Genomic DNA, 24,290 nt, shown 5'->3' with positions numbered 1-24,290 from the left:
GTAAACTGGAAGGCTGCCGGAGACCTAAGTGAAGGCCTGTTCTCTAAGTGCTGCTAGCTAGGAGTTGCAGGCCTGAGGCGGCGCTTACAGACATGGCTGACTCTTACATTCCCAGCAGTGAACTAACTCAGTGCAGGCTTCTTCCTCTGTTTAGCTAACACCTTTCTTAGAAGCGGGCACTGTGCAAATCTTAACAGTACTCTTCTACTTCTAACCTCTTTAAAAATAATTGTTTTGCTTAGCAGTGTAATATATTCTTTTTTCAGTATGCTCTGAGAGGAGCATTGAACACAGAAATTTCCATATATAGTTTAATTTCATTTTTATAGTAGTACTATGGAAATAATGTCATTATTTCTGTCATGTCACTGGGACCTAAGGTTCACATTCAAAGTTGGTTCATATACTAAGTGAAAAACCAGACTTTGGGCATTAAATTTCTAGTTGTTGGCTCCAAAACATAATGTTCTATGTATGGTAACTAGGCAGGACAGCCTAGGTGAACAGGTGGATCAGTGAGAAGGGTGGTCTCTGCTGGGGATGGCTTCTTACCCCCTGCATCTTTCTGAATAGCATTGAGGCTGAAAACACTTACCTGCCATTTCAGGACTTGGTCTGCACTTGTTCATCTCTTCCTTTTGTATTCGTGTCTTTTCTTCTTAGACTCTTCCCCAGCTCCCTGCACTGTTGCATACCTCTCCCTGTAAAGCATTTTTAATAACCATGTGCTGTTCTATTGAGTGGCTTCAGGATTTGCCCTTATAGGGGACGTCTGTCACTTCTAACATTTCAGTAATTTAACTGGTGTTTCAGAGAATATCCTGGATACTTGTAAATTCTTACATAAATGTGTTATTGCCATAGGACAAACCTCTCCAGGTAGAATTTGGGGGCACAAAGGTGAATATACACCCAAGTGTTACACTCAGATATTAGGTCAAATTATAAGATTATTGTGAATTACCTCCATTGGTTGTCTATGAAACATGCCTGTATCTGTGTATTTTACTTAAAAATATTACCATGTTTATAGGCAAATAATGGGGGTGGTTGAGCTGCATGTTGGGACTGTGCTTGTGTGCAGTAGTAGGATGTGGGTTTCAGATTTTCTTCTTTCCATATTGACTTACTTTGTCTAATATCCTTCAGCTCCTTAGTTCATTCTGTCTCCAGATTTGCACTGAATCCCTCTAACATGCATGCACATTTAAGAAGTCAGTAACATGCATGCAGTGGCTGGGCATCCAGTGAGCTGGGCATTGCCTGTGATGTTTTCCGTAAGGACTTTAGCATCCCAGCTCTCCTGAGTTCTCCTTATCTTCCCGGGCCTCGGAGTTTGGGATTAAATATGCTTTCGGCACTCCACTCTTTTTGACTGTCTGACAATTCCTTGTTGCCGAGATAAGTAATGTTCTGTGATTGTGCTTTCCTCCACTGGTATACATGGGCAATTCTCACCATTTCCATCATCAAATTCTTTTCCATGTGTGTGCAGTGTCTTGGGTTTATGAGAGACAGTTTCTGCCTTTGTTTTCCTTTTTTGTCTTTAGTTCTGAAGGAGGATGATAGTTGCAAAAATTGCTGTATTCTGCCATTATGAATCCAGAAGTCTTGCTTATGTTAACACCTGATTTAGAGGCCTGCATCTTTATGAACTCTTGACTGTTAAACCATCTGCATCACTGAGCAATGCATTATACCTGTTTGCCTTGCTGTAGAATGTGTTTGCTCCTGGTAGGAAAAGCAGAGCTGTTACATTTGTCTTCACAGGGACCAGAGCTTCCTACATAGTAAGTGTGGAGGTTTACTAAGCTACCAGTTGATGGCCACTTACCAGTTTCCAGGTCGTGTCGTGGTGATTGGATCTGTTATGTAGGCTTTAGGGGTAATACTGAAAGAGAATGTGCATATGCTTGAGAGAGAGAGGAGAGAGCATTCATCCTGAACTCAGGATCACCTGCGGAATCATTTCTAGGCTACAGCTCATTTTCCTTTTTTTTTTTTTTTCCTATGTATTTCTTGTGTGAGCACCTGCTTTTTATACATAAATCTCTCCTTAACTAAAGCCAACAGGAAAGTAAAGAATCCAGCACAACTGGAGAACAGGACAGTGGTCAGCAAATTCTGACTCAGTGTGACTTCTCAGAAGGTTTTGGATGCCTTTTGTCTCCTATAGGAAAATAAAACAGCAAGCTGAACTAGGCTAGCAATGAAATTTGGGCCATCTATCTCCCTGTCATTTTGAATTAAGCACATAGTTTATGATAGTTCACATTTGAAATTCTCATTCAGAGACCAATGTCCATGCACTGCAGCTGGGGGAGCAAACTGAAGAATGCATGGGGTTAAGGGCTGGTGTATTCTCTTCATCTTGAAACTGTTCCCCTTCTCTCTCTCTCTCTCTCTCTCTCTCTCTCTCTCTCTCTCTCTCTCTCCCTCCCTCCCTCCCTCCCTCCCCCCCCTCCCTCTCCCTCCCTCCCCCTCCCTCCCTCTCCCTCCCTCCCTCTCCCTCCTTCTCTCTCTCTCTCTCTCTCCCTCCCTCCCTCCCTCCCTCCCTCCCCCTCCCTCCCTCTCCCTCCCTCCTCCCTCCCTCTCCCTCCTTCTCTCTCTCTCTCTCTCTCTCTCTCTCTCTCCCTCCCCCCCCTCCCTCCCTCCCTCCCTCCCTCTCCCTCCCTCCCTCTCCCTCCTTCTCTCTCTCTCTGTGCGTGGGTGTGCGGGCACTTGGAAGCCAGAGTCAGGGATCTTGTTCACTTGCTTTCCACTTTTTAAAAAAATGTTTTTCTCTAAGAATTTGATACAATGTATTTTGATCATATTCACCCCCTCCCCAACTCTTTCCCAGACACTCCCCACCTCTCTACCCACCCAACTCTCCTCATCCCCTCTGTCTACACCTTAAAACCCATCTCATCTATTGTTTGGGCCAACTACTCTGGGTGTGTGTCACTCCTTTGTAGAAAACTTGACTTTTTTCTCCAAGCAGCAATCGGATAACAATAGCTTCTCAGGGGACTTCAGGCTGGCCTCCTCTCCTTCCTGCTGAGGTTTTGTCTGGCTTGAGCTTTTATAGGCCTTGTAAATTGTCACAGTCTCTGTGGGGTTGATGTGTTCTCTACCCTGATGTCACTCACCACCTTTGGCTCTTAGGATAGTTCTGCCCCTTCTTCCATGTAGATCCTTGAGCATTGTGGGGAAGGGTGAGATATAAACCTCTGAGTTAGGGTTGAGCATGTTTTTTATCCTCTTTTTCTTTATCTTCTACATGTTTGCTAGTTGTGGGTGTCTGCTAATGGCTATCTACTAAAACAAAAAGCTTCTCTGAAGGGAGTTGAGCAATGCTCTAATCTGTGGGTGTGGCACTAAATCATAGGAGTCATGTTATTGCTGTGTCCATTGAGCAGACTTATAGTAGTAGGTTCTCCCCTAGGACCCGTGACCTATCCAGCCACGGGTTCTTGGGCTCATTGACAGTGTCAGATATGGGTTCCATCTCATGGGGCAGGTCTTAAATCTAATCAAAAAGAGACGATTGTGGTTTTGTATAGAGGCCATAAAAGTAACTGTAATAACAGTAATCTTAGTCTGTGTGAAAGGATAAAGTAAAATCTTTAAGGAAGATTAAGGAAGTAGAAGTTCGAGCATCAATGCTAACCAATATGTAAATGATTGACTATGTAAATCAATAGACATTATACATTCTAAAGCCAAAAGCATGTTTAATACATTTCTAAGTAAAATTTGCTTTAAAATAAATGTTTATGGCTCTTTCAGGTATGGAAATACTTCTGTTTTAATTGTACAACTCAATGGTTTTAGTGTATTTATGCATGAATGTTGCGGATTTCTTTATATTTTTGGAAGTATTTGCTATTATCTGAACTTTTATCATAATTATGCTAGTGAGAAAAGAGAATAGTTGGGTGTAGCTAGTATGGTAGAGAGGTTTATTGAGAAATACTTCAGATTTCCTGGGTAGAGAGTAGCACCCTACCAGATAATGAGACAGGGAGCCCAGGTTCCAGGAAGTATGAAACAGGACGAGTCTTAGAGATGTGCAAGTCCTAGTCTACTGACTGAGGCAGTAGGAGTAGATCAAGACTCGGAAGAAAAAGCCAAGAGAGTGAGCTGGAATCTAGAATGGTGTTAGAAGATGCCACCTTGTCTAGGATTTCTGAAGCCATATGTTTGCATCGCTGCTAAGCACCTCCAATAACATTGACTTATGAATAAATCGGATTGTTCATTTTTCTCCACGTTGAGCCTAACAGATGTATATTAGATTGGTAAGTCCTTAGCGATTGTAGACAGTCTGGCATTAAAACACAGCACCAGATACCAAGGTTAATCTTTAAACAAATTATGAATTGTGTCTTTGCCTCATCAGCATCTTGTAGTCTTTCTGTCACATGTCTGAACTCCATTTCTCCTTAATCCAAGCTTACAGGTTATTCTCTTGTGTGGAACAGCTTTGATTTAAATATCTAACGGTTGGCAAGCATGGCAGTATAGACTTAAAGATCACAGAAGAGTAAATATACTAGCATACCCCAGGTCTGTGCTGCTGTTACAGGACTACTGCCTCTCTATGTTATTCTGGGTGTCTTCCATATATATGAAAATGAATAAAATATCTTTATAAAATAATTTTAGTAGATCTCATTATCAGAGGAAAACTAAGCCAAATGTATTGCTTCATCTGCCTGATAGTTCAGGAGCTTCAAATCCTGGGGAGACATACCATAGAGTTGAATTACTGAGTCGAGGGTCCCCTTCTTCACTCAAACTTTCTAGACCTTTCTGTGCATTTAACTTTGTGCTGGGACCTCCAAATATGCTAATCTTGTCTTTTTCTGTCTCTTCTCCTGTTCTCTTTGCCCATCTCTTCCTTAGCTCCATACCTAAATGTCAGTATTGTTCAAGCCGCCATTTTGTTCAGGACACCTCCCACTAGCAATCAGTTCTGTTTCTAGCCTGCAAGTCTTAGAGTTGTTTACAGTCACGCTTCATTCTGTTTTCCTTACCCTTCCATTGTGTATCTGTTTGGCTTAATTGGCCAATATTTGAATCTGGCTTAAATCTCTCTTTAGGTACTCCTCACTCCTCTAATCACAGCCTGGGGTCAGACTCTAATTACTTCTCTGAACACTTTTAGCTAGCAAAGATTCCTTAGGAGTCCAGTCTGTATCAAGTACTATGCTGAGCACTGAGAATATAGAAATGATTGTGTTTTCACAGTAAGAGCAATATATGAACAAGCATATGCTGTTTGATTTAATTCTAACTTTTACAGTTTAGGGAATTTGGTCCCATGTTAAACATTACCTAAGGTACATGGTAATGCATTAAGTGGTAGATGCTTTTGATTTGTGTAAAGAAACAGTCTCAGAATCTAGTACAGGATTAATGACTGCAAGGAGCCATCACAAGGTACTGCATGGGCTGTGGCTCTGGGGTACTGTTACTTCTCTATGTCATCTCAGGGATCTAGCGACTGTTTATATCATTCTTCTGATTGTTTCATGGTTGTTACTGCAAAGCAATTAAGGGTGCATGACCAGACTGAATATAGACTTTCAACACACATGCAGTTATTTATATGGCGTATTCCTTAATGGAATGTTACCTGATAATTTTGGGAAAGGTTCAGCAGATAGGTGCTAGGATAGCAGTCCATTGCAAGGCAGGTCATCAAAGGCTTCTTAAAAGTCTTCCATTGTAGTCTTGAAGGGAGTGAGTCAGAACAAGGATGTGCATGAAAGCACCAGAGTACTTGCTGATAGCTGTAGGGACTTCTTAGTTCTGGAGTATAATGGTGTAAGGAGACTGTGGCCAGATAAAGCAGAGACAACGGGGCAGAGACAAGCTAAAAGATCGCCAAGGGCTCTCTGTTAACCGGGGGCCCAGTGCTACTAAAAGTTAGAACAGAGAAGCAGTGTTAGATCTGTGTTTAGAAAGAAGTTTCTCAGGATGGAATTGGAACTTAAGGGAGCCCTGCCCTGCTTGCTGTCCATATTCTGTATGACCAGGGGCAGCTTGTCAAAACTCAGAACCGATAGGGTAGATCCCAGTTCAGAGCTTAAATAACTCCAGATGTCAGAATTCAGTTTTCTACCATGGCTTTGAAGAAGCTTGTTGCTTCCTCCATTTTCAGCCACGTGAAGCCCTCCTTCATCTCTGAAATGTCTGTACTGAAACGTCAGACAGACTTCCCTATCTGTGACAATCAGCACAGTGGAGACTGCTCCTTCCTTCCTTTGCTTTAAACAAACACCAGATGCAAACATTGTATATGTGGGCATTGGTTTAGTTCCCTGTCCCCCAACTGCAACACAAGAATGAAGGAAAGGTTTTGTGTGCTAATTTCACATCTAAGTCGTCAGCATCTGTACAAGGTAGGTATTCAGTGTTTCTTGAAAGAATGTGGCCTCAGCCATCTCCCCCGCACCCCCTGTTTTCCTCCTCCTGACCTGGCTTCACATGTCACCTCAGCCTCACCTGAGGTCTGGGTCAGGTCCCATTGTGTGTGAATGAATGATCCCTTTTCAAGCAGTTCTACATTTTATGGAGCTTCCACATAGCTTTTAATATAGTAGACGAGTATCTTTCTGGATTGTCCAGGATAGGACATAACTAAATAAATAATGGCACTTTAACCACTAGAGAGAGAATTACAGAATGAGGTAGATACACATTATGAATACAGATTGAAATTTGGCTCGTTAACTGAGAAATATGGTAGTTAGCCATAACTTGAATTTGATTATATGCATATGACTGGAAGAAAGAAATAGGGAAGCAGTCACCAATTTCTGTTTAATAAAGAATTATACAAATACTTTAAAGAAAGTATTGATTTTTATCTGTATACCTCTTTACTCTTTTTTTTTCAGAAATAGTATGAATTCTAATATAAGAAAGAAATTTTCTAGAGAAGTGTAAAAAGCATATTAAAATTCTGAACTTTCATCATCATTGTATATGAAATATTTCTTTTCCACTTACATCATTGAAGATAAAAATGATCTAAAAATGCCTTTTCAATCAAATCAGTGCTATTCTGCCCATTCAATTTCTGCTTTGTATGACATTAATTTCATTTGTTGTATCTAAGTGGCTTTGTTATACGGATCTTATTGAAAGGTGTAGAAATGTGGTCTAAAATTTTATTTTATTTTCTAATTTTATTTGGTTTCTTTTTAAAATGTGTGTGTGTGTGTGTGTGTGTGTGTGTGTGTGTGTGTGTGTGTACATGCAGGCCATGGTGTATGCCTGTGGATATCAGAACAGCATAGGGAGTCCCTCACCTTTTTCCACTGTGTGGATCCTGGAAATTGAACTCTGTTCCACACGCTTGGTGGTGGGCACGTTTTCCCACCAAACCAGTCCATTTAATATCATCTCTGTTTTAGCATGGGTGTCTGCTGATCTGTCAGTTGACTGTAAATTAATAATTTTCACTTTGAAATCTAAGATTAGGCCTTTCTGTAAAACTCAGGTTCATCTCCTACCCGTGTTTATCTTTTTTCTTTGTTTTTTGTTTTATTTTTTATTTTTATTTTTATTTTTAAAATCTCTCTAAAAGGAACATCATACTACATTGTCAGGGACTCGTTGGCTTTTTAATTGAGATGCAAACCATAAAAGCTAATCATTATATAGATTTAGCCTAGCCATGAAAGTAGAATATTTGACATGTAACAAACACGAATACCTGAATTCAGATTTATTCTTGTTTGTATTTAAGGGCCATATTAGTTAGGTAGTGGGCCATATTCAGGCTCCAGAAGGGTGGGGGAAGCGTTTTTGAGTGGGATGTGTACAGGAAGCAGCCGGTCCTTCTGTTTCTGGCTTTTCTGCCATCCTCAGAAGCAGTGCTAGGCTGCTTATCTGGAAGACTGCAGAAGTGTGATTTCAATACACTGCAGTAAAGAAATTTCCATTCGTTTGGCAATGACTAACTACTGTTTTTGAGGAGAAAAAATCTAGTAGACTTGTTCATTGGCGGTTACTACACTACATATATGTGAAGTGAGTAAGCATTTTTGTAAGATGTATTTCACATTTCCCCATGAGTCTGTAAGATTTTAATGACACACCAATGAAGGGTCCCTTCCTCTGGTTTTCTTAATTAAAATATGAAAGGAAGATTTGGACATGATCTTTGCAAACTTGAAATAGATCTTTAAAGTTCATTCTACTAGAGAGGTGTCTAAGGAGACATTTTGCTGTGTTTTCTAAAGGCTTTTGTGATGCCTTGTTTTTCAGAGTAAAGCCAGTTCCTGCTGAAGGAATCAAGTCCAATCCTTCTAAGCGACACAGAGACCGGCTGAACACAGAGTTGGACCGCCTGGCCAGCCTGCTGCCCTTCCCACAAGATGTTATTAATAAGCTGGACAAACTCTCAGTTCTTAGGCTCAGCGTCAGCTACCTGAGGGCCAAGAGCTTCTTTGATGGTGAGAGAGCAGGTTGACTTTTCCAGCAATAACTTGTAACATGCTAATGTTAAACGTGTTTCTTTTAATGTCGATGACTGTAAAAAGTATCCACGAGTGAAAATGTTTCATTTGTTGTCATAAAAAATAATTGAGTGACAAAGCTAAATTTGTAACTCTTGTTAAATTAATCCCCCTGTCTCATTCATCAGACAAACATAGCCATTTGCATGCTACACGGTATCATTCTTTGAAAGTCATACATTTAGAAGTTATACACAGACTTCATTTTTAGAAAGAAATAACAAAATACTTGAAGACTGTGATTAGGGCTGGGCTATGACTAAGTGAATAATAGAGTATTTGCTGTACCAACATGCAAATCTGAGTTTAAATCTCCAGTACCCACGGAAAAGCTTGCAGTTGCCTCACATGCCTGTATCCTAAACATGGTGGGAGACAGAGACAGAAGGGATCTGGGGCTTTCTGGCAGCCAGCTTATCTACAGGGTCATGAGAACCCTGGCGAATAAGGCGTACAGTGACAGGGAAGGACATACAAGTCTTTCTCTGGCCTCTGCATGTATGTACATACAGATGTGTACGCTTGTATCCTACACACACATGCACATTCTCTCTTTGACACACACATGAGACAGTAATATATTGTTCCTATATTTTCTTTTTTTATGGATGTCAATTCATCTAGTCTTTCAAAATTATATAGAACTCTACTGATTTATATTAGTGTATGTTTGCATCAAGAAAATGTAGTTAAAAGTGGTTTACAATTAGAAGGAACACTGAAATATGGCAGTCAGCAGTGTTGGATTTCCTACTTCACAGTGCCATTAACACTGTGTGACTTCCATCATGCCAGGGGGCTTCCTGTATTTCAGGTGTAACTCAGCTGTGAGGTGGGATGTGGGGCTAAGTGGCCAAGTGATGTTTGTTACATATTAACCATCCAATATTTCATCACATTTTAAAAATGGCATTCCTATTTGAAATTAGTGTTCTAACATATTTTTTCATGTGAAATAATTCCTCATTTATCTTTTACATGCATTCTGGGGATTGAAACTAAAGGTGTCATGCTCAAATGGCAAGAGCCCTTCCCTGCAAAGCCATTCCCAAGTGCCTTATTTTGTTTATAAGTCAAACATTGATTTCTTAAGGAAATGCTTTTTAAAGCATCATATTCTTTCACAAACTTTAGTGAATGGACTGATATTGAGATCTCAGTGGATGATACCCCAGCTCCTCAAACTCAGTGTGCTTATCCCTCACTAGGTAGCATGTTTACTGCGGTGTGATAATCACTCGATAGCCATCATGTTAAAATGCAGATGTTTTCCCTTTTGCAAACTCGTATGGTGCTGATGGTGGCCGTCCAGGTCACCAGGCAGCACCTACTCATATCTACAGTGTGTCTTAGAGGATTGCCAGGAAAGTCATTTCCCTTCAGATGAATGTTTAGATGATTTGATGATTTGTTTGAGCAACTTTGATTGCATTGTTCTTTGATTGTGTATGTTTTAATAATTGTAGTCTGTCAATGTACACTGACCCCTACAGTAGTGATTTCATGTGGACTGCAGTGCACACTGACTCCTACAGTAGTGAGATCATGCATAGTTTCATAGCAGTTCCATTTACTCCACCCTTCATCCTGGCTCCCTGTGCAGTGCTCAGTGGTGTGTCTGAGCATCCTTGTCTATGGTAGTCTCCTCTTGGTAGGGCTAAGGCTGAGCCCAGGCTTCTCAATTCCTTTTATTGTTTTCTAACTGTAGTTCTGCCCCTCCCCTCTCTGCAAAGTCTGGAGAACTTGTGCTTATCTCTGGCTCTTAAAAGTGCCGTCTCCAGACGAGCAGCATCAGCCCTGATGGGGCTTGTTAGGAATCCTGGACCTGCAGGATCATTCACTGATGGAGGGCAGATACCTGTGGCTGCATTGGAGCCATTGCTGTTTATCCATACACTTGTGCCACGGCTCTGTACCTGAAACCCAGTGTGTGCACGCACCAGTGCTCACGGCTTTGTACCTGGACCCCAGTGTGTGCATGCACCAGTGCTCACGGCTTTGTACCTGGACCCCAGTGTGTGCATGCACCCCAGGCTCACGGCTCTGTTCCTGAACCATAGTGTGTGCACGCACCCCGGGCTCACAGCTTTGTACCTGGACCCCAGTGTGTGCATGCATCAGTGCTCATGGCTCTGTGCCTGAACCCCAGTGTGTGCACGCACCTGTGCTCACGGCTCTGTACTTGAACCTCAGTGTGTGCACGCACCCATGCTCACAGCTTTGTACCTGGACCCCAGTGTGTGCATGCATCACTGCTCATGGCTCTGTGCCTGAACCCCAGTGTGTGCACGCACCTGTGCTCACGGCTCTGTACTTGAACCTCAGTGTGTGCATGCACCCTGTCCTCACAGCTCTGTACCTGAACCTCAGTGTTTGCACGCACCCGTGCTCACGGCTTTGTACCTGAACCCCAGTGTTTACATGCACCTGTGCCTGTGGCTGCACCTGATCTCCTCACTCTTCCTTGACCTGGGAGGTATCTCTGCCCTTGGAGAGTTGCATGTCCAGGGCAGGGGGCCTTTTTCTCAACTCTGAGAAATGGTGTGTGTGTGTGTAAAATACTGTGTATGTTTGTGTGAATATGTGTGAGAAAAAAAAATATATATTGTCCCCTGTTTAAAAGTAGGTGTTGACACTGAAGCTACTTAGATTAACTACGATGCCATGTAAGCGTTACATAATCACTATCTTTAAGATATATGATTGCTTAAGATACATTTATGTTTACACGCATGCATGTGTAGACATGTGTCTTGTTACCCAAGTCTGCCTTATTAGCAAAGCTGTAGTGTGCCAGGCATGTTTAAAGTATTTTTTCAGCCCCTCATTAATTAGTTGGGTTTTTATTCAGGTTTAATACCTATTTATATTATTCCTCATCAATTATATTATCCTTAATTTTAGGCCATCTTATTGGTTTCACACTTAAGTGTGCATAAAAATTAGCTGGAAATTTTGTTAAAATATGCCTCCTAGAGAATGCTTGTTCTATGCTGATTTTTACTTTTTGCCAAGGAATCAGTATTTGAGCAAATGTACCACAAAAGTTGTGACAGTGTTTTAGTTTGGCCTCCACTATGCCCAGGGCTAGTTTTTAAAAGTTGTTTTCTTTGCCTTTGAAAGGAAAAACCAAAATATACAAAATTTCAGGAAAATTATAAAGTGTGTGGGGGGGAGGGCGGTTAATGGTGCTGCATACACTTTGAGCAGTATCTTGAGCTGTTCTGAATAGGAGCACAGTTAGGTGGAAAGTGAAGGGGATAAAAATCAGTTAAAACCAAGATGACCACACATCTCTGGACCATCAGAGTAGAGCTTAGGACCTGTATGCACAGAACAGTGCTATGCAAACCAGGTGATGCTGAGCTTCCGACTGTCCTGAGGATGCCGGGTCCATGGTTGGTCTCACCGTCCCTCTATTAAGGAAACTGTGTAGCGGAGCGAAGGGAAGCTCAAATGAATAACAGGATGCAAACAGGGGGTGTGTAAATTCCTGCGGAAAGAACAATATAAACGAGTAATCATACAATCTTGCTAGAAAGGAAACTCAAGTTTTACTGTAACAATAGATATTTTTCCAAGAAAATACATCTATTTATTGCAAGTTCAAATAATACAGCTTGGATTGATCTTCTTAAACTTGGTGGCCATGACTGAGCTGTCACTGCTGTCTATAAAGCAGAAGCTGGATGTTAGGTAAACATGAATAGTTATCTATTCCTAGTCAGTGGAAACATCCCAGGATTTAACTGTTAGTCATTTTGTAGGTAGGGTGAAGTTGAAGTGATTTATTGAAACTGTTATCTATTATGTCTGATGCAGAAAATATCCAAGAAGTTCAATGACTGTGATCACTTGAAGTTTAGTTCTGGAGACTAGGATTTGGGTGGCTACGTCCAGGTCTTGGAATCGACCGACATTAACAGGAAGGTGTTTCTCCTGAATCATACCTCTTACTCAGTCATCAAACAGGAGTTACTGTGATTCTTGATTACCAACCTCATTAGGGGTAACAGTTTATTTTTACTGATTTGTTTATTTAGGTTTTTGGAGACAAGATTTCTCTATGCAGCCCTGGCTGTCCTGGAAACCGCTTTGTAGACCAGGCTGGCCTCCAACTTAGAGTTCACCTGCCTCTGCCTCCTGAGTACTGGGATTAAAGGTGTACACCACCACTCCTGGCTAACAATTTTTTCTTAAGAAGAAAAATTTTGGCATTTATAGTTTGAATGAAGTTTTCTTACTACCTATTGAAATTTTCAAGATAAATATATGTTCAAATTGCTCTGCATTTAGACATTGTCTTAGGGTTATTATATATGTGACAAAACTTCATGACCAAAGCAATTTATAAAAGAAACCATTTAACTGGGAGATTGCCTACAGTTTCAGAGGGTGAGTCCATGATCACTGTGGCAGAAGGCAGGCAGGCAGGCATGGTTTTGAGCAGTGGCAGAGAGCTCACACCTTATCCACAAGTTGTCATTAGAGGGACAACAACTGGGCCTGGTGTGGGCGTTTGAAACCTCCAAGCCCTCCTTCAGTGACCCACCTGCTGCACCACGGCCACACCTGCTGCACCACGGCCACACCTGCTGCACCATGGCCACACCTACTCCACCACAGCCACACCTGCTGCACCACGGCCACACCTGCTGCACCACGGCCACACCTGCTGCACCACGGCCACTCCTTCTGCACCACGGCCACACCTCCTAATCTTTCTCTAGCTGTTCCACCAGCTGGGGGCCAAGCGTTCAAATACATGAGCCTGTGGGCCATTCTTATTCAAACCATCCCAGTCTACTCCCTGACCCCCATAAGCTTGTAGCTGTAGCATAATCCAAAATGCACCCAGTCCCCACTTCTAAAGTCCCCATAGTCTTTCACAATGTCAACACTGTTTAAAAGTCCAAAGTCTCTTCTGAGACTCAAGCTAATATTTTAACTGTAACCCTCTTTAAAATGAAACAAAAAAGCAGATCACAGACTTCCAACATACAATGGCATAGAGTATACATCACCATTCCAAAAGGGAAGACAGGGAGCAGAGTGAGGAAATAGTGTTTAATGAACCCGCAGTTGTCCACTGTGAACTTGTTTTTCTTGCTTCACATTTTCCTACATGACGTGGGGTGCATCTCATTGTCGTGTGACAGAACATCCCATTGATTCCTGGTCATGTCTCCTTTCTGCATCGTGGAGGAAGCACGCAGCAGAGGATATTGTGCCTTCAGATGGGAGTGAGCAGGCAGGGGAGGCACTCGGCACTCCATGGATTAGTGTTGTCTTTGGAGAGGACCTTTCATCTTCCTGTGCCACATTGTGGACACTGAGAAGGCTTTCCTGCTCTGAGGTCAGAAGTGGCCTGGAGCCGAAAGGAAGGGCTCTGTGAGTGAATTCTATAATTAAATTGTCATGTAAACCGTACTCGTTTCTTATGGGATATTGACAGTTTGTTTTAATGGAGAACTTCCTTGTTGTGACTGAATATGCCTAGGGACTTTTAGGGACCCAGAGTTAATGTCCCCTAAGAACTCCTGTGTTGAAGAGATGCTGCACTTTAACTCAAGTGGGACTTTGCTAATGAGCTCTTCACGATCTCTTAGTGGAGTAGGTGCTCATTACCTTGCCCATGATGTTTTCTCTTGTTAGAAATGGCGGCATATTGCTCAAGTCTAGATATGCTGAGAAGAGAGCTGTTACTTGTTTGGGAGGCTGTGAGCCATGGATAGTGTGTTTGTGTATTCACCCCATGTGTCAGCTTTAATGGGGTGCTGCAGTTTGGGCCTTGGTAAAATTGTTGAGGTTATCTCCAAATGTTCATATTAGTAAATGTATGTGCTAAGCCTATAATAACTTTAGGAAAAATGGGAACCTGGAAGAGTTCTAAACCATTCCCTAAATCCAGATATTCTGTCACTGGTCTTCAGAGAGAGATGTGTGGTTTGCAGTGTTTCCAGGGAATTGTTAGTGCGAACTGTGGAGTGCCATCTTAGGGCCCCTGAGTAAGAAGTTGACAAGGACCAGTCTTTGAATTAATATGCCTTCCAGATGATTTTAATGTCTGTGAAAGTTTCATAGTAACTGGTATAATTTATTAGTCACATTCTGCATTTCAAAGTCATTTTTAAATTTCACTCTTGTATGTAAATGACAGTGTGACACAGTAAGGTTAATGGCCCTATCAAAAGCCACAGACTAACAGACACTTCTGCCTTTGGTGCATTAATGCAGGGAGGGACTACATAGAAGAATTGCATCTAACTGAATGTGTAACATGAAGTGTGATAACTAGGTCTTTGGAAATGAGTTTTCACATGAAATTCAGAATGGAACTAACTTTTAAAGCCATTTGCATTTTGAAAATGATCTGCTAGCAAATAGTAACTTTCCCAAACGACTATCACAAACACAAATGCAGTTCCCATCTTGCCTCAAAGGAACATACTGAAGGGGCTGCAGAAATGGTTCCATAGCTAACAGCACTTACTGTTCTTCCAGATAACCCAGGTTTGATGCCCAGTGCCCACATGACGGCCACAAATGTTTGTAATTCCAGTCCCAGGGGATCTGATGCCTCTAAGAGCACCAGGCATACCTGTGGTCCACAGACAAACCTGCTGCAAATACACCCATACACACAATAGTATATTTATATTTAAAAAGAACACATTTCATATACAGAAGAAAACGTTACAATGTATTAAAGTAAAATGTATCTTCTATCTCAAACTATATAGAAATCTGCCTTTAGGTATACTTGATGTATTATTTGGAAATTTATTGATTCATACCAACTAAGTTGGGGGTATTTTTCTTAAATTAATCAAAGCGTGTTTCCTAAACAAGTCTATTATGTATATGCTTATGTGTTTTGCTGATTTTAAGCATTTCTCTCTTACGCTTACATCAATATTGGGATGGAATTTAACTTTCCCAGTCAAAGTAATAAAGGAAATAATGAATAATGTAAAATATGTTAAATTAATAGCAATTATTAGAATAAATAAAACATATAGTTTTCGCTTACAAACTATATCATACTACATTTCAATTTAAAAATAAACTTATAAGAACAGAGTTCAAGATGTAGTTTACCACAATCCAGTATTTTGTCTTATGAATTTTCCTTCTTTAACAATTCAAAATAATATACAAAAGAGGAAAGTACTATGTTAGAAAGTGTAAATTGGGTAAATGTTGGTTGGATTAAGATTGGAGTCATTGGTGCTGGGATCTGGCTGCTTGATAGTGTGTGCATGTACACACTAAATTCCATCACTGAGTAGAATCTTCTTTGAGCTATGTGATTGCTTCAGATAGCTCCAAATGAAGGCAGACTTGAAATACCCTGGCGGTGGCCTGTCTTTATTTTGTGCTATTTTTGTATCCCTGTCACTTCAGAAGGAGTTCTATAACCTACTGCGGGAGGTCTAACGGATGTCTGTTACACTTCAGCCGGTGCTGCTCAGGTGGTACGATCCGTGACCATTGGGGATCCTATGTTTCATTTCTACAGGCTGTCACATATTCCAGAGCTGTTAAGTTTCAAGGCTACATTGGATTATATATGTGATCTGTGTACCACTTACCATTTGAGAGATTTCAGGTGCCATATAGTCATCATAGTAGTTCTAGTTGATGTTCATCAGTTCTCCATTTAAAGATGTGGAAATGGTTAGCCTCCGTGCAGTTTAAGTTTTTTGTAGTGGTCCCAGCATGTGTAAACACAGGGAGGGGTTTATTATCTCTGCCCTTGACTGTCCGTGAGTAGGCTGCATGTTATTTTACCCTCACCAGAATTCATCTCAGGTGACAGCGTTGCTGTCATTTACAGGCAAGAAAACTAGAGGTGAAAAGAGGTTGGCTCCGTGAGAGAACTGTGGGATGAGTAGGTCATCGCCTGCACACTGGCCACAGGCTGCCGGATTTCCATCCAGCTTCACCTCTTAAAGTTTGACAACTCGGAGGGAGTTTCTTCATCTCCTTATGTCTTTGTTTCATATCATATTAAGCTAACAATACCACTCTCATAAAGTTGTTATGGAAATTAAATGGGACATAATCGTTTGGAAGTGCTGGGCATAGATTATAGCCCCATGGTCATACATTATTATTCAGTAAATAGAGTAATCGAATGGTAGGAAGCACTTGCTGTCTTCCGTTGATTTCTTAAATTAAGCAACATGAGCACAAGAAGAAAGAGTATTAATATAGAGTATTAATATAGCACCTTAAAAAGGGAGAAGTTATAGTTATGAGCCTGAAACTTCAAGGGGTACATCATAAAAGGTGAAAATGACTTAGTCTGCACTGAGAATTGTAGGCATGAAGGACACTTTCTAAAGTGGCACGGAGGTGTCTTGTGGGGACCTTGGGAAGTGAGTACACACACTGTTTCTGGACTTGTGTTTGTGCAGTTTTACTTTAGGCCTTCACTAGCGTCTGAACAACAGAAATATCAGCCTGGTCTGTTTGATCAAATATTGTGTTTCCACCATTTAAAGCTCCGAGAGTTACTACGCCTTACAAAGAGCTTTCCTTCATCATCGTCACACTTTCTGTAATGCTTTGTGAACCTGTTCTGATGCTCGACTCTTTGACATTCTCCTCCGGTTCTTTATTTCTGTAGCTTGTACATCATCCTTAAAGACTGGCCAAGTCTAATTTCCAAACCCGTTAGCAAGCGTACATCACTGAGACAAATACCTCCAGTTCCTCAGTCACCGTTCTGGTGACTCAGAATGTATGTGAATGCTGAGCTGTCTGTCCCTTTCTCCTACCGTGACTCTAGCTGGTGCTGACATGACTTCTGTTGATTAAAAAATTAGTGTGAAGAGATTCCAGGCGATAATCGAGGTCTTTTTGTCTAACCCTGTATCTGTCCTGGTTTAGACTGCTATTGCTGATTTTGTAAGAATGTGGGGTTTGGATTTGGGTGTGGGTTTGCTCCCGTCTTTTGACAGTGGGTCTGACTTGGTAAAATCCTAGACTGTTCTTTCTGTGGAAGCACTTGGTGTAGTAGCAGAGTCTTGAGTTAACACTGGCGTTGTGAGCAGGCCGTGCTTTGCAGCAGAGTCTCCCATGAAGCAGGCAGCAGCAGCAGCTGCTGCACAGACCAGGAACAGCCATTCCCTGTCTGTGTTTCAGTGAGAAGCACTGAAGTATTTCCTTTTAGTCTTGATTAGCAGTTAGATCAGTTTAACTTACGCTATTTTTTGGCCTGAGGAAGTCTGTTCTATGGCCTTTTGAAATTTTTACACACAGAGGCCAAGCCCTGGCCTCTTCGTTCACAGAGGTATCTGCCAGCTTCTGCAAAGGCTGGTGGGAGCTTGGCATAAGATCCTGGTGGGAGACACGCACTGATCATTTACCAGAAAGTGCAAATGTGAGAATGGTTCATGTGATATTCTGCTCACTAAGAAAGCTTTCCCTGAGCCAGGGGAACATAAAAAAAATATAATAAAATAATTCTTGAGGACTGTGAGTCAGTATCTAAATATCACAGGTTAGAAAGGGATCAGGGAAGGTAAGAATTTAAGGCATTTAGGAGATTATTCTTTCTAATAATGCAATCCTTCAGCTCTTGTAAACAGTAATTACAGAGACTGTTTATTGAGCTGTTGGTCCACTGTGTCAGGAACTACATGTACATTCTCATTACTCTTCCCCGTAGCTCTGCAGGATGGACTTTTTAAAACCGCCCTTTTACATTCTAGTTAAAGCAGGCTTGGGAGCTGAGATGTTTAATAAATGGCAGAGCTGAGATTTGCAGCCGACTCGGTCAGATACATGAGCCATGTATGTTCAAATGAGACTTATTAGTGTGTGATGAAATGCTGAGGTAAGGGTAGCCATAATGGTTCTGTGCAGTTGTGCTGCCTCTCACTACCCATGCTGAACACAGGGTTTCAGGTCATCTCTGGTGTTTTTTACTGCACTCTTTTAGTGTTCCTTGTTTAAATATGTACCTGTGTGTCCTTACTTCTTCCTCTTTCCCCTGTAGTTGCATTAAAATCCTCCCCTGCTGACAGGAATGGAGGCCAAGATCAGTGTCGAGCACAATTCAGAGATGGGCTGGACTTGCCAGAAGGAGAGTTCTTATTACAGGTAATTCCAGTGATGCTGTTCCTTTCAGTCGGGATCATAGGTGGGGGTTCATTGATCCTGATTCCTCTACATCATTGCAGACTCACTGCCCACTACCATGTGCATTGCACAGTGGTATTCCCCAGTACCTGGCAGATGGGATTTTGAGAAATGGATTGATCAGGTCTGATCACCCTGGGACTATGGGGACTGGATTGATCAGGTCTAGTCATCCCCCTGTTGCTTGATGGATCTGTGTGCCCGTACAAGAATGTTGCTCATGTAGAGAATTAAAGATTGTGTTTAGTATACAAATATTGTTCTTAATCTGAATTTTATTTTTAGTATGTAATATTATAACATATTTCACTTTAGCAGTGATGTGAACATGTTACAGATTTCCTCAATGACTGCAGGCCCTTGTTTTGTGCTTTAGAATTGGGGAGTTTCTAATAGGTTTGCTGTGGATACATTCTTAAAAACTTGATTGTGTCTTCTTAGAGGGTACACTGTGCTTGGTTCTTACAGAGTGAGCAGGTACTCAGTGATTTTGTGGAAGTAAATGGAAGGAGCTAGTGTGCTGTGATAGTGCCAGAGCCTTTCTGATTGGCTCAGCCCCCCAGTGACCTGCCCCACCTGGCGGAGGCTCTGCTGACTTTGTTGCTGGAATGGGGCTGTGGCAGGTCTTTTCTGCTGCTGTAAGGAGACACGGTGACTGAAAGCGACCACAGTTTATTTGGGCCTCCAGAACCGTGGTCTAGAGTCCGTCATGGTGGGGAAGAATGGCGGAAGCAGCAGTGGGCAGGACAGCGGGAGCCGCAGATGTGAACACAACCCACACAGAGAGAAGAGAACTAAGACAGGGTTGGACTATGACCTCAGAGCTCGCCCCACTGACTGGCTGCCCCCAGCAAGGCCCCACCCGACAGCTCCACCAGGCTGCCCAGGACTCAGGGGGCATTTCCCGTCCTTGCCACACAGCACTCCCTGTCGGCACACGGAGCTACAGGATGTGCTGTTTGTCCTGTTTGGTTCCAGTCGTGCTTGGGTCCAGAACTTCCTCACTGTGCGCCCATTCCTCCCTTTTGAAATAGTCATGTGTATTTTCTGCCATTATCTGTTGGACAGATGTAATTTGCTTTTTAGTTTTATAGGGGTTACAGCTGAGAGATTGCCTTGAGTCTTGGGAGAGACTTTGGACTGAATTCAAGTGTAACATAGTGAGAGCTTTTTGAATTAGTTGAAGTGAGCACATATACTTTTGCTATTCAAGAGGAAGATAAACCTCTAACTCACAATGACCTTAAAAAAAAAAAAAAAACTAAGCAAAAAACAACAACAACAACAACAATAACAACTTAAAAACTAAAAGGGAAAAACATGGAATAATTATAATACTGGTACAGGCACGAGGGAGAAAAGGGGTACGGTGTAGCTGGAGCTAATAGAAATAAGGAGCATAAATAAAATAATGCATTTAAACATGAAAATAGTCACAGATTAAATGTTAATAAATTTATGTCTTTTATAGCTGTGAATTATATTGATTTTTTTTTAGTGCTACATTTTATATGCATTGTGCTTTCCAATAAAAGTTTCAATATCTTTAAAATTCTTGGGAAGCATCTGAATTTCAGTCAGTGCCTGAGGCGTTTTGGCTGGAAGTCATGCTGTCTTCTGCTTAGATTTTTCCACATAAGGTCTAGTAAGCAGTTTTTCCTGCTGTCCTCCCTAAAGAAGAAAGGCATGTGATTTATAGTGAATGTTTCCTGTGCAGTTTATCTTATCAAAAATTAGACACAGTGTATTTAAAAGAAGAAATCTGGACTGTAAGGAAAATGGAAGACCTGATATCTTATTCATGTACCTGGTTGGACTTTAAATTTAGTTGTAAATTTTCCCTCAGCCCAATGGGAGAGATGGGTAGGTTTGCCCCCGTCCGTATTCTGTGTGCCTGTGTTTGGGGAGTGTAAGAATTCTGGCCATTTTGAGGAGAAGGTGTTCACAGATAAAGAGAAACAGCTTCTATCTGAGAGTGGCTATTTCTGAGTGACAGGTCTACACTTCCTGTCCTGCAGGCACTGAATGGCTTTGTACTGGTTGTTACCGCAGACGCCTTGGTCTTCTACGCGTCGTCGACTATCCAAGACTACCTGGGCTTTCAGCAAGTAAACACATTTCTCTTATACCATTTAAAATGATTATTTTTAGAAAGCGAACTTTCTACTGTTTTATCTGTTTTATAATTTAAGATCAAAGTTGGCCATTTCTACACAGAATAAAGTGTGTGCTGTAAGGGTTGAAAATATATTTTAGGCTGTTGCATTTTTTTCAGTGTTGATAATATATAGCACTGATGTTTTGTTTTGTGGTTATTGTGTTTCTTTTGCATCCATCAATAATCATATATATATATATATATATGAAACTTTCAGGACCCTGCTCTGCTAGATTCAACCATTAGCCTGGCAGGAGGGGATGGGGGGTGGGAGGGGTGGAGGGTGGGAGGGGACTTTAAAGCAGGTCGGGTTTCAAAGCAGACAGAACATTTGCTATTAGATGGCGTGGGCTACAGAGTAAAACAGTTATGAAATTATTGAGATGCTATGAGAAGGCACATGTAAAACGCTGTAGTTTATACTTTTCATTCTGATGCATCTGGATTGTGAGTATTGCCTTGAAAGAAGGGTTTTGAGAGTGAGTGAAAGCATGTAGAGTGCACAGATGGTTGGTGAGGGAGCAGAAGGGAAGAGAAGTGTGTTAGCAGTAGACAAGAAGTCCTTGAAGGAGCTGAGTGCTTCCTGTGCGTGGCAGTCTTGAATGGATGGTGTGTGTGGTGGTCAGCAAGAGAAAAGTAACAAGACAGGTTGTTGATAGAATTATGAAACGTTGGTATATTTGAGGGACGGGAACATCTGATATGATCTGAGAACAGACCAGAAGTACACTTGAATGCTTGCTGTTCTTATGTATCTGGTTCTCACATTGTAATGTCATAAGCATCACCTGAAACACTCGATAAGATCTTTGGGCTCCATTCCCAGATACTCCGTTTTTGGGTCATAGTGTGGCCCATGAGTTTGCATTTCTGCGAATCTCACGAGGCTGCCGGCCTGCACAACCCATACTGTTTCACACGTGAAGACTCCAGTCCACTGACAGTTTGTATTAGAGAGAAAGTGGGTGTTTGGCTCTGTTCAGATCACCCTGGCAACTATGTAATGGCTACATAGAAATGATTGAATTGTAAATTTATTTCCCAGGGAGACTTCCTTAGGGGAAGATGTTTAAAGTAATGGAATTTGGCCATTGTCACAAACCTAAATCTTAGTTTTCTTTGTTTTAAACAATGTACTATCTGTAGAAAGCCTATTTGAAACACAGTGAATCACTTAAGGTTTTAATGATGAAACTATGATTTATATCAGTTAAAAAATCACAAATAAAAGAAATTCAGGTGTGGTGACTCCTTTAAATCCCAGTACCAGGAGGCACAGGCATGCAGATCTCTGTGAATTTCAGGTCAACCTGCTCCACATAGTGAGTTCCAGGACAGCCAGGTCTGTATAATGAGACTCTGCATCAACCACAAAATAAATAAACAAATGAACAAATAAATAAATAAAATAAAATAAGAAATGAGTTATGTTCCAACTTATTTTTCTCATGTATATGCATACCTTGTATATTCTTTCTGATGTGGGATAAAGAGTCCAGTCTTAAAAAACAAGTTGTGACATATTAGTGGGAAATAACTCAGGTAATACAGTGGATAAGAATCGAATTTCCTATTTCAGAGCTTAGTATGCACTAAAGTAAAATGATAATGTTGGGTATCATCACAAATAAAGATGCTACCTGGAACTTTTCTGCATGTATATATTTGTGTAGGATGGATGAAAAATGCATTAGATGCTGTGAGTTTCAGTGGGAAAGATAAAAGAAAAACAGACTCTACCAAAGACCAAGCATTCAGCACTGAAGTCAAGGCTGAGAGACATCAGGGGTGAGGGGTGAGGGGTCGCGGGTGCCATAGAGGCTGTGTCCCTTGGTGCGAACTCTGTGGAGTCTACTTGGAAAGAAAGTTACTATAAAGAAAGCACACATGAAACTGCCAAGCAGATAAAAATGAAATGCTGTTAAGATTAGAGAAGACAGAATGAGATGCTAACAGAGGGATTCGTGGGTGACATAGGATCTGGAGCAGAGGTTCTCAGCCTTTCTAGGGCTGTGACCCTTTAATACAGTTCCTCAAGTTATGGTGACCCTCAATCATAAAATTATCTTGTTGCTGCTTCATAACTGTAATTTTGCTGCTGTTATGAATTGTAATGTAGATATCTGATATGTGACTTCAAAGGTGTCACAACGCATAGGTTGAGAACCACTGGTCTATAATGTCATCAACTGGCATGAAATGGACAAGGAATGTGAGCAGATCTTAATATGGTACATTTGAAGAACAGAAAATGCCTTGTGAACCAGAGTATTCATGTCAGCAAGTGATGGCAGATAATTTGTTGAATCAGTTACAGGGCTGGTCTGTAAGTTTTCCTATTGTGAATGACTTGGGGGCTCTGCAAACCATCATTTGTATTCAGTTCATCATCACTAACAGGTACCTACTGATCTAGACATGTTTTGAAGCTGTTTACTAAAGCTTATCACTTTTTAATCACTAATTTATTTTCTCATGCTCCTTATCTTTAGTCTGATGTCATACATCAGAGCGTCTATGAGCTTATCCATACAGAAGACCGAGCTGAATTCCAGCGCCAGCTTCACTGGCCTCTAAATCCCGCACAGTGCACAGACTCTGCACAAGGAGTGGATGGTAAGAAAGTTTACCAAAAGGCCATGTTGATGCTTTCCGAATATCTGTGAAAGGAGGCTGAGAAGTTGTACGGCATAAAGTTCCATGCTGGAGAAAGGGAACAAGTCTGGTGCTATGAGCCTGTAGCCGTAGATCAGAGCTGGACTGCAAGAGGATCTTAAGATAAAGAAAATTCAGCAGATGAGAGCCATGAAGAATGTCATACATCAGAGGGTTGGCACTGTCAGCAATGTGTGTGTCTGTGCCCACTTGTGGGTACATGTGTGGAAGCCAAAGGTCACCAACTTTGGGTGTCATTCTTTGTACACCCTCTATCTTATATTTTTAAACAAGATCCTTCATTGGCCTGGAGATCACAAAGAAGTCTAGGCTGATGGGAGCCATAGGGACTCTACTGTCTGTACCTCCCCATCACTGAGATTACAAGCATGCACCCCCATGCTTGGCATTTTCTTGACATGGGCACTAGGGATCAAACTCAATATCATGCTTGCATTTTAAGCCCTTTACCAATTGAGCTATGACCCAAGCCCAAAGCAGTGCTGTTTTATAAAACTAGCTGTGGTACCATGTGGGAGATGGAAGAATATGCAGGGTTGCAGCTGAAGAGTGTAAGTCATTCTAACCAAAATGTACCCCAAGAACATACACTAGCCTGAGCAAGACTCGAAGGGGTTTTCCAATGCCTCGCCACCGGTAGGAAAGAGAACCACTCTCAGAATATAGACATAGTTGACAGCAGTAGCTCGAAATACAAGTAAGAAATGTGTCCAGTTCCACAGGATGGACGTGTTAATAAGTTTGGGCTTTTGAATCATTTTTGAAATGGTATTTTAAATTCTGAGTCC

At 41.5% G+C, this 24,290-nt stretch overlaps 1 protein-coding gene across 2 annotated transcripts in view; it reads left to right on the top strand.

Moving 5' to 3' along the window:
* Ahr (aryl hydrocarbon receptor) overlaps positions 1 to 24,290 on the top strand; it is a 40,864-nt gene that overhangs the window by 4,289 nt on the left and 12,285 nt on the right. For both annotated transcript variants that reach the window (XM_036206574.1, XM_036206573.1), the window contains exons 2-5: positions 8,266 to 8,453; positions 18,526 to 18,629; positions 20,687 to 20,776; positions 23,319 to 23,442. In XM_036206574.1, the coding sequence (XP_036062467.1) occupies positions 8,266 to 8,453; positions 18,526 to 18,629; positions 20,687 to 20,776; positions 23,319 to 23,442 (506 nt within the window). The remainder of the gene's footprint in view (positions 1 to 8,265; positions 8,454 to 18,525; positions 18,630 to 20,686; positions 20,777 to 23,318; positions 23,443 to 24,290) is intronic.

This window comes from Onychomys torridus, chromosome 14, assembly GCF_903995425.1.
Source record: "Onychomys torridus chromosome 14, mOncTor1.1, whole genome shotgun sequence".
NCBI classification, from domain to species: Eukaryota; Metazoa; Chordata; class Mammalia; order Rodentia; family Cricetidae; genus Onychomys; species Onychomys torridus.
Note: the sequence above shows the minus strand (reverse complement) of the source record. Positions and strands in the feature narration are given on the sequence as shown.